We start from the raw sequence: 10,816 nt of genomic DNA, 5'->3' as shown, positions 1-10,816 counted from the left end.
GTATATTTTTATATATGATTGTTTCTTCTTCTTTTCGATATATGGCCGTTTAGTTAATTTAGGATTTTTATTTTCGTTTTATTGGCATTACAAATTAAACCAAAAATATTCAGTACTAGTACTGCCAACTTAATCGCCTTAAAAAGTTAATATTTGACAACGGATCTATGAGTTAAGCATTTTTTACGTTTTTCAGTTCGATAAAAGCGAAATAATCAAAGTGTTTTTTACTGATATTGCAACCGTTTCAAATAATCTTGTAAATTAATTTACAACAGCCGATTATATTCTTAAGGGAGAGTGAATCATACAAATATGGCCACCCCGTCAGCCGGTGTGGGTAAGTATTCATTTGAGATAATTTATTTTAATTTGTTAAAAAAATATAACACCTAATTGGCTGAACTTTGTTTCAGTTGTTCCAAGAAACTTTCGATTATTAGAAGAATTGGAAGCCGGTCAGAAAGGTGTTTCTGACGGTACTATAAGTTGGGGCTTAGAAAATGATGATGATATGACCCTCACTCATTGGATGGGCATGATTATTGGACCCCCTCGTAGTCCTTATGAAAATAGAATGTATTCTGTCAAGATTGAGTGTGGTTCAAGATATCCTGATGAGGCTCCTTTGGCCAAATTTATTTCTAGAATTAATATGAACTGTATCAATAGTAATTCAGGGGTGGTAAGTTTTTCTTACCTATATTTAAGTTATCTAGCTTCTGCATTCTGAGTACATACCTGGTTGTATGTTTTTAAAATTATTATTTCTTTTTATAAAGGTCGACAACAGACAAGTCCCTGTATTGGCCCGATGGCAGAGAGAATACACTATCAAAACCGTTTTGCAAGAGCTGCGGCGTCTGATGACGCTTAAGGAAAATATGAAACTGGCGCAGCCCCCGGAGGGCAGTTGCTTCTAGCCCGGCGTAACTCTAGGAGATGGGGGTCAGGGACGTAGAGCACCCGCTACCCAGCAGAGTGTCCCTCGCCCTGTAGACTTGAACGTGGAGGACTACACATGTGGAGTATTGTGAACGAGAAAAAAATCATAATAATATTAATAGTTTTGAAATGGTTTAGAGAGATTTTTTCAGAGAGAATGAAAGAATCGTTTGTTTAGTTAAATTGCATAACATAATTATAAATACAGTTAATAATTTATGTATATGTGTATAGGGTAAACAGTAAGCAAAATTGTGTGGATTGTGTTTTTAAAATTAGGTGTTAATATGATGTTTTCAAATTACTTTCAATTAAACATTCTCTTAGAAAAATAAATCTTTATCATTTCTGTATAACTCCATGGTCTCTTTGGGTTTCGGGACTGTGTAATAGTTAAGTTTAAAATTTATTAGATTCTGTTGGCTAGGTTAATTTTTTTAAATTAAAGAGAGAATTAATTTTTAAACAAAATTTTAAGTATTAAGCTTAGTAAAGGTAGTAGAAATATATGTTTCGGGACACAAAGAGATGAAATAATTGTGTTTTTTTTTATAATATACTATATATATACATATATCCATGGATATGCGAGGCACTCTTATTAAGAAAAATGTACAGCTTTATATTGGAGGAATCAAGCATTTTTCTTTAAAATAATAATCCGTATATTGTATATTTTTAATTGAACAAATTTTGCTTCACAGCTCTGCTGACCGTGTTTTATAAAATATGTGACTTGAAAATATTTCCTGTACCAAAAAAAAATCAAGGAAAAACCCATTTTTATTTTTACTCCGACTATATATTAATACCTAAATAATTTAAATGAATTATAAGAAGTTTCTTTTATACATGTATCTAGTTTTACCGGCAGTTCACTCATTTGTAATTTCTAATAAAAATGTTCACTGGTGTTATTCAATAAACGTAAAAGTACTATTTGTTTTTTTTTAATACTATACAATAAATACTTTGAATATTTTCTTTGGATGATATTGACATGTTTAATAAATTGTTTTTTTTTAAGGATAGGATATTAATATATAGACTACTTAAAAAAATACGCTAATATTTAAGAGGGTGATAAGAAAAGCATATGAAAGTATGTTTTCAACAGATTGGTAAAATTTGTAAGAAAAAAATCATAATAATTCTGATATACCGGGTGCGTCTCAAAAGTGGCTCACCCCCATAACTTTTAAAACGAGATTTGGTATGTTAGTATCTGACATAAATTAGGATTGATTGACGTACTCAATTGCTTTTGGCCACTTCCTGTTTCACCGTAAATGACTACAACTTTTTATTTTTAAATAGCACCCTCATTATTTTTTTACTGTATTAGATAGAAAATGACATTCTGAATAGAATGACACATCATATGATCATATGTCAACTTTTGACACTCTCGCTTAATAAAAAATCGTATTTTAAATTTCAATCTAGAGTGCCATGGCTATGTTAAAAACACTAATTCTTAATCAAGGACCCTTGGAAAAAAAGAGAGTTGCATAGCATATTTGGAAAAAGCATTTTTTTACGAATAATTTGATACCTCACACTTGGTATTTCCTCTGGGTATATCGAGTCAAATTTTCGTTGCGAACCGCAAGTTATAATTTCAAATAAACCATATGCGAAAATGTCAAAAGTTGACATATGATATGTCATTCTATTCAGAGTGACATTTTCTATCGAATAAAGTAAAAAAATACCGGGGGTGTTATTTAAAAATCAAAAGTTGTAGACATTTCCGGTGAAACCGGAAGTGACCGAAAACAATTGAATGCGTCAATCAATCAACCTAATATATGTCATATACTAACATACCAAATCTTGTTTTTTAACTAAAAAAATGAAAAAGTTATAGGGGTGAGCCACTTTTGAGACTCACCCGGTATAATATATAGTCTTTGATATAGTTTTGATTTTGTGACATTTCTTGTATTTTTAATGATATTTTTAAAAAAGACTGAATAAAATATTTTTTATTTATTTATTAATATCTCTGAAACTATCAAAACATATTTAATATAAAGGGAAATTAAAATAACTTTCGTTGCACATCATAATACGACCACCAGCAAACTCCATAAGACGACGTGTCATGGTGTCATTCATGACGTGCACCCAAAGTTGTTTTAATTTCCCTATAGGTATAGCCGTGACAGTGAAATAGGAAAATTGGAAACAGTCATTAGTGTCATTCCTGTCATTCTCCTCACGACAAGTATGGCCGCCTAGACAAGGACAGCATTGTTTTTGTCTAACTATTGTCTAACGTCACAGTTTAGGAATTGACAGATTTCAGTTTCCAAGGATCAACTTCAGATTTGTTCTAGAACAAATTCGAAAATATTCGACGCCATTTTAATTCATTCCGTTTAGTTTCGTTTTGAAAGTTCAATTTAATATTTCGGCTGAAATTTATAATTATAAAGGTAATAAAGTATATAAAATATATATTACATGAAGAATCCTGGAGAAAATGACGTTTCTGCAGTAATAGGTATGTCCCATGTATATGAAAAATAGGTAGTAAATAAACAGTTTTTACATTTTTTAGATGCAAGAAAATGGTGTTATAATCTCTTTGATCGGCGATTTTTTTGAAAATGGAAACAATTTACAGCAAGGTAAGATCATTTTTAACTATAGCCAACATTAGTTATCTCCAGTATGTGCGATTTATTGTCAATAATGCAATAAATCGGACTGATAATCTGATTATGTTATCCGACCAAAAGTCTCTTTTTGCTTCTTTTTGATTTATAAGCCAGGTCTCTTTGGGAATAATGGACGCTTTTTTAAACAGTATATTTATATTTTATACCTAATATCAATATTAAATAAATTTAATATTGATATTTTTACATTGTTAATTTTAGTATAAAAAATTTGTTTTTCTGTTTTTCAGGTTTTGGTATACCCAGGTTTTTGTATAAGGCTCCCGTTTTCATGTCCCTGTGTCCGTTTTCTGTCCTTGAAGTCTGCGAATACGTGTGTTTATTTACAAATTACTGTAAGTCATGCTTATACCTTAACTAATTTACGTTAAAAGTACATATAATTAACTAATTGGTATTGAAACAATACAATCCTCTATATTTTTATATTTATTTAGTCACGTTGTTCCATATTTCAAATAAATATATGTGAATAAATTATTTTTGGTTTTATTTATGAAAAGTAAAAATACAAAATACATTTGAACTGAAAGAGCCCGCCATTGAATAACCGGAAACGGAAATGAAAAATTAAGCCTATTTTTTATTTATTTATTAATATCTCTGAAACTATCAAAACATATTTAATATAAAGGGAAATTAAAATAACTTTCGTTGCACATCATAATACGACCACCAGCAAACTCCATAAGACGACGTGTCATGGTGTCATTCATGACGTGCACCCAAAGTTGTTTTAATTTCCCTATAGGTATAGCTTAGGATCATGAAGATAAGATATTACCAGAGAAATAGAAGGGATTCCACTTCCATATCTCTGAATATTACGCATGTAGTTGGCGGAGCTTAACAGAAAATTACTACAAGATTACTACCCGAGTGACGTCATGCGCGCGGAGAACAGATTTGAGACCGCCAAGGATCTTATCCATGGCTTAAAGGTGGCTTAAAGGCTTGATTTCCATGCATCAGTTGTCCGACGATACGATATTAATTTTATTGGCTGAATTTAAAGGCTTCGATTTGTTAACCGTTTCTAACCAATCAAAGTCCTCAAATCCAACCAATAAAATTAATATCGTATCGTCGGATAACGGATGCATGAAAATCAAGCTTCTTAGGATTATGTAAAAATGTAAAGTGATCCACCCTGAAATTATGACCCCCACTTTTGAGGAAAAATTTTGTTTTCTTAAAATTGTACAGTCCGTAAAGTGCAAAACATGTTCAAAATATATTTGGTAAAGTCGAACGAACCCAAAAATATTTTAATTTGTAGAATTTCTATAGAATTTAAAACTTTAAAATATTTATGTTCTCCATATTTTTTCTAGGCAATATGGCTGATTTTTGCGCATGCGCACCTTAAAAATTCATTAATTCTCCATATTGAATTGGGTTGGTTTCGCGTTGTTTTGATGTACCGTGGATGTACATATTTTAAATAGTTACAAACGTTACAAACTTTTTAATTTCCAATAATAATTAATTGATCTGTATCAGATCTTCAGATAGAAAATAAAGGAAACTTGTGATAATGAGATCTCGAGCTGGTAAACGGTAAGTAATGATTATAAATATCTGTTATTGATCTATTGAAATTGGCTCAAACATCTTTGAGGATAGTTAAATATAGAAATTGTTTATCGGAAGAAAAGTATCTTCTAAACTGCTTAAAATTACATTATTTGTTATTTATATTAATGTTTTGGTAGTTTACACAGTTATTTTAAGTTGTTTTCTGATCCTTGACGTTTTGAATTTTTTTATTTATATTTGCATTACATAGAAGAGATCGAAGAAGATCCAGAAGTAGGGATCGTGGCGGACGAGACAGGGGTTACGGGGGTGGTGGAGGTCGTAGAAATCAAGCCGGAGCTAACCTTAGAAAACCGCGTTGGGATCTTAGTCGTTTGGAACCTTTTAAAAAGGATTTTTACGTTCCACATGCTTCGGTATCAAACAGGTCATACTATCAAGTAGAAGACTGGAGAAAAAGTAAGGAGATCACTTTAAAAGGAAAGAATGTACCTGACCCAGTATTGAGCTTCGAAGAGGCTGGGTAAGTTTTTTTTCTTCTTTGAAAATGCACTTCTTAATGTTAATTTTGTAGCTTTCCTGATTACGTAATGGGTGAATTACACAAAGCTGGTTTTAAAAACCCTACACCCATTCAGTCACAGGGGTGGCCTATAGCTTTATCTGGAAAAGATATGGTTGGTATAGCATCAACAGGATCTGGCAAAACTCTAAGCTATATTTTACCCGCTATTGTCCATATAAATCATCAGTCTCGATTAGCCAGAGGCGATGGACCTGTTGCTCTTATTTTGGCACCTACTAGAGAGTTGGCTCAACAAATTAAACAAGTAATTAAATCTATTTTCAAATTTTACAATCTATTACAAATGATCTGGTTATAGGTTGCCACTGATTTTGGTAAGAGTTCTCGAATTCGAAACACATGTATTTTTGGGGGTGCTCCAAAAGGGCCCCAAGCTTTAGATCTAATGGACGGTGTTGAAATAGTTATTGCTACGCCTGGGCGATTACTTGATTTTTTAGAAAGTAACAGGACAAATTTGAAAAGATGCACTTATTTAGTATTGGATGAGGCGGATAGAATGTTGGATATGGGTTTTGAGTTGCAAATCAGGAAAATTATAGAACAGATAAGACCAGACAGGTATTATAATAATTTTTCAACTATACATAGTTTTTAATATAGGTTACCTTATATATTTTCTTAGGCAAACACTTATGTGGTCAGCTACATGGCCGAAAGAAGTTCAACAGTTAGCCTCAGAGTTTTTGAAAGATTACATCCAGATCAATGTTGGTTCCCTTCAACTCTCAGCAAACCACAATATTCTTCAAATCATCGATGTCTGTCAAGAGTATGAAAAGGAATCAAAGTTGAGTACTTTACTGAGAGAAATTATGGCTGAAAAGGAAAACAAGACAATCATTTTTATGGAAACAAAGAGGAAAGTTGATGACGTTACAAGGAAAATGATAAGAGATGGGTAAGTAAATTCTTATACACAAACTGGAAAAAAGAGGCATCTTAAAATTTTCATGTATTTTAAGTTTAATATAGGTATTTTAATTTTGTTATTTTTTTAGCGTGCCAATTTTGATAATTTTTTAAAGTTAAATTATATGACTCTTTAGCTCCTTTTTAAATATAAAATTTCTCCTAAAAAAAGGCCTCATCTTCTTATAGATAGATAGATATTATTTATTTGATCCAAATAATAACATAGTATTGTTAAAAATACTACTAATGGAACATTGTTAAAGTTGAAATTAGCTTAAGCCTAAAAAACAGTTAATAATAAAAAAGATATACATATGTATATAAGATAGAATAATTATGGTGCGTCCAGACCTGAGGAATTGAGTGCGAGACGAGCGCGAGACATTCCAAATTTGCGGTGTTTTTCAAAGGATGGAGGGGTCTCGCAAGAGCCTCGCGACCGTCTCGCGAGACAACTCACGGAGCCTCGTTGCTATCCGTTCCCTGTTGGTTTTTCAACGGCTGATCAAAGACAGCTCGCAGCCAAGTTTGGACGTGTTTTTGGTAGGTTCTCTCGACTGCGAGATATTAGCTCTGATATTATAGTGCATATTGGAAATGGAGACTTTCAGGAAGATCAGCTGAAATTAATCGATTTATATAAAGAAAAACCAATATTATGCAATCCAAAAGATAAAGAATATTAAAAAACACGATGCGTGAGTAGATATGTGAATAAAACTTGGGAAAAATGTAAAAAATTATTTCTCTACTGGCAACATACAGGAAGGAGATTATTATAGGAAGATTAATATTATTGAATCTTGTTACCTAGTAAATTAAATACACAGGGTGAGCCAACGATAAAGTTCATTATTTTATTTGTTTTGAGAATTACTAAAAAGTGTTTTAGAATTATTAAAAATTAGAAAAACTGTAGAGAAGGTTAAGATACACATTTTAAAATTATTATAGAGTATACAAGGTGGTTCAAAATAGTGTTACGGATATAATATGGTTTTCTAAATGTAATACATTATTTTTTTTTATTTTTAGATTCTGCGTAAAATTTTATAACTTTTTTTTATGTATAATTCGATGTATAATGTTATATACCTAAAACTAATAGTTTTTGTAATATTTCAATTTGCTTAAACAAAAAATGTTAGATTTCAGAGTCGTAAAAAATTGTCAATAATGCTATTGTTTCTGAAGTTGGAGCGCTAAAATTTGTTAGTTTAATTTAATAGTTTTATTTAAGTTAGTTTAATTTGATAGTTTTATAGGAACGAAGAAAGAGATATAGGTAAAGATATTTTAGTTAGATGCTACAGTGTGTTCAACATATATTTATGAATTTCGACTATTTAAAATAGAATTTGTAAATTCTATTAATAGAATTTACAAATTTTGCGTCACTGACACTGTTTACCATACCGAAATCTAATTTTTCTTTAAACAAATTGAATTATTACAAAATCGATTATTTTAGATATGTATATAATATGATATACAAAAAAAGTTGCAATTCGGTTTTTTTTTAATAAAATAAAAAATTCTAAATAAAAAATTCCCATTAAAACATACCGCGTGTGAGAGAGTTAAGTACGAAAATACCGAGGGTCCCATTTAAAAATCACATGTTGTAGTTATTTCCGGTGAAACCGGAAGTGGCCGAAAACAATTGAATATGTCAATCAATCCTAATTTATGTCATATACTAGCATACCAAATCTCGTTTTTTATCTGAAAAAATAAAAAAGTTATAGGGGGTGAGCCACTTTTGAGACGCACCCGGTATATCCGTAACACTTTTTGAAGTACCCTGTATACTCTACAGTAATTTTCAAATATGCTTTTTAACCTTTCCTATAACATTTCTATTTAACATTTTGTTCTAAAAAACGAATTTTGTAAAAGACTTTTGGATGGAGAAAATGGACTAGACGGATTTTGTCGTGTCTCGAAACAAATAAAAAAATATAAAAAAGGGTAAAAGGGGAAAAAATCGACGATGAATAAAATACGACATACCAAATATCATGTTAAAGATACAAAAATTTATTACTTATGCGTTATTATTTGCTGCAGGTTTTTCATCGGACATGTTTACACAAACCGGTCACCTTTCACTATGATCCAACTCGCTTGTCTCGCGGCAGGCTTGCGTCAAAAAATGGATAGAAAATGTCTTGCTCTCGTCTCGCACTCGACTCCTCAGGTCTGGACGCACCATTAGAAACTAAAGTACATGTGCTTATGCTATTAATCTATAAAACAAAAACTATGATTATTAAAAAAAATAACAACAAAGAAAACAGCAAAACAATTCACAAGCAATAAAAGCAGGAAAAGGGCCATTATAATTTTTTTTTATCTGAGTCAGTGAAAAATTTATCTAATGACGTGCGCTTTCCTAATTAAAAACGTCTTTAATTTAGTCTTGTTTTGTTTGGGATTATATAAACAAATATTTTCCGGGAAACTATTGAATATTTTTATAATGATATATTCTACATTTTTCTGTAAATAGCTATAATTATATTTATTTAGTATCTGATCGGATTTATTTCTTGTTTCATAATTGTGATTTCTAATAAAACTTATATCTTCATATTTAACAAAATATCGCTGTTATTAATTATGAACATGCAAGAATCCAAAATATACATAGAAGACAATGTTAAATATTTTCCATAACAAATACACTTCTACAACTCTCATATGGCCTCATCCCGTATATATATTTCTGAGGCATTTTTCCTGTAATTTTAAAATTTGAGACGCATGCGATGAATTTCCCCAGACAATCAACCCATAGGTATCTAATTCTCGACTGAATAAAAGCGTGGTAAGCTATTAAAGTGGTCTCTCGATCTACATTACTCAATATAATTTTAAGAGCAAAACTGTATCTTGAAACACTTATGCAATCTTCTAAACATGCTCACTCCTGTCTATTCTCTTGTCTATAGTAATGCCACGGCATATAAATCACACGGCAGGCTAACTCTGCCCAGATCCCATTGTTTTAAATTTCTATAAAATTTGACCTTGAAAACACCATTATGGGTGCCGAGTCAGGGCCGGATTAAAACGTATCAAAAAATTTCCCAGAAAATAAACTATTGATAGACAGGGTCGTATTAAAAAAAATACTGTAATTGACTGAAACTAAATTTTATTTACACAATACTTTTATCTAAACAAATGAATCGTTAACCGCGCATACTCCTCGAAAAGTAACAATGAAAAAATCAATTAAACATTTAACTGTAGAGAATAGACAATTAAAATTAAAAAACATGCCAGGAGTTACAAACAAGAATTAAAGAAATACCCAATAAAATATCTATTGAACAATCTAAAGAGGCTACGTATAAATTATGTCCATCAATGGACATAGCAAATTTTGTTAATATTCATCATAATATAATAATAATATCATCAAGTGCAATTTATTTTATAATAGTGGTCGTGATAATATTGTAGGTATTGAGGACCAGAAGGGGAATCGGGAACAGAGAGTTTAAACCAGCTCGGGTGTCTAATGTTGTTATGGTAAGAGGTATCTCTACTAATGGAAAGCAGTCCCTAGCTTATTTTACAAGCTTTTATTTAACTTGCTTTGTATGTATGTTTGTTCGGGGCAAATCTATAGAAGCACTTCCTTTCATTGTAGGAAATTCAAATTTGGCATGTAGGTTCAGTCCCGATGACAATACATTTTCTTGCAAGGCATGACCCGAATTTTTGACAGCTGTCAAAAAAATTTCAAAGTTAACGGATTTTGATAAAAATCGATATATAGGATGGCCATGGGCTAAAATGAAAGAAAAAAATGAGCTGTCAAATTTGACAGCTGTCAAATTTTTTTAAAAGTTGTCCGATTTTGATAAAAATCTATATATAGGATGGCCATGGATTAAAATGAAAGAAAAAAAATTGAGCTGTCAAATTTGACAGCTGTCAAAAAAATCTCAAAGTTGTCCGATTTTGATAAAAATCGATATATTAGCTAAGTTCGGTAATCACATCCAGATGTCAACGGATTTTTTGTCACGTGATCACAGATTGGATTGAGTAACGTGAAATTACCGAACGGTTTGGAATGTTCGGATCGCTAAGGGAAAAGTGACAAGTTTGAAATCCTAATTCCCAATTG

At 31.2% G+C, this 10,816-nt stretch overlaps 2 protein-coding genes across 2 annotated transcripts in view; both read left to right on the top strand.

Annotated features, from left to right (window-relative positions):
* Window positions 1-109: 109 nt before the first annotated feature.
* LOC115878176 (ubiquitin-conjugating enzyme E2 variant 1) lies at window positions 110-1,884 on the top strand. Its single transcript, XM_030894586.1, has 3 exons — window positions 110-340; window positions 417-685; window positions 783-1,884. Exons 1-3 carry the CDS (start codon window positions 316-318, stop codon window positions 921-923), a joined length of 435 nt encoding a protein of 144 aa, XP_030750446.1. The 5' UTR covers window positions 110-315; the 3' UTR covers window positions 924-1,884.
* Window positions 1,885-4,774: 2,890 nt separating this feature from the next.
* The window catches only part of LOC115878174 (ATP-dependent RNA helicase dbp2-like), a 33,396-nt gene continuing 27,354 nt past the window's right edge, over window positions 4,775-10,816 (top strand). The window contains exons 1-6 of the mRNA XM_030894585.1: window positions 4,775-4,873; window positions 4,967-5,192; window positions 5,422-5,694; window positions 5,746-6,001; window positions 6,056-6,318; window positions 6,383-6,658. Of these exons, the coding sequence (XP_030750445.1) occupies window positions 5,170-5,192; window positions 5,422-5,694; window positions 5,746-6,001; window positions 6,056-6,318; window positions 6,383-6,658 (1,091 nt within the window). The 5' untranslated portion in view covers window positions 4,775-4,873; window positions 4,967-5,169. The remainder of the gene's footprint in view (window positions 4,874-4,966; window positions 5,193-5,421; window positions 5,695-5,745; window positions 6,002-6,055; window positions 6,319-6,382; window positions 6,659-10,816) is intronic.

Source organism: Sitophilus oryzae, unplaced genomic scaffold, assembly GCF_002938485.1.
Source record: "Sitophilus oryzae breed Bouriz unplaced genomic scaffold, Soryzae_2.0 scaffold_1500_pilon_pilon, whole genome shotgun sequence".
NCBI classification, from domain to species: Eukaryota; Metazoa; Arthropoda; class Insecta; order Coleoptera; family Curculionidae; genus Sitophilus; species Sitophilus oryzae.
This window is presented reverse-complemented; position numbering and strand designations above follow the sequence as displayed.

Excerpts from the sequence above, each read along its gene's own strand:
- LOC115878176 (XM_030894586.1), top strand. The coding sequence starts at position 316 with ATGGCCACCCCGTCAGCCGGTGTGG. Across the intron at positions 341-416 it reads CACCCCGTCAGCCGGTGTGG|TTGTTCCAAGAAACTTTCGA; the intron begins GTAAGTATTCAT and ends ACTTTGTTTCAG. Across the intron at positions 686-782 it reads TCAATAGTAATTCAGGGGTG|GTCGACAACAGACAAGTCCC; the intron begins GTAAGTTTTTCT and ends CTTTTTATAAAG.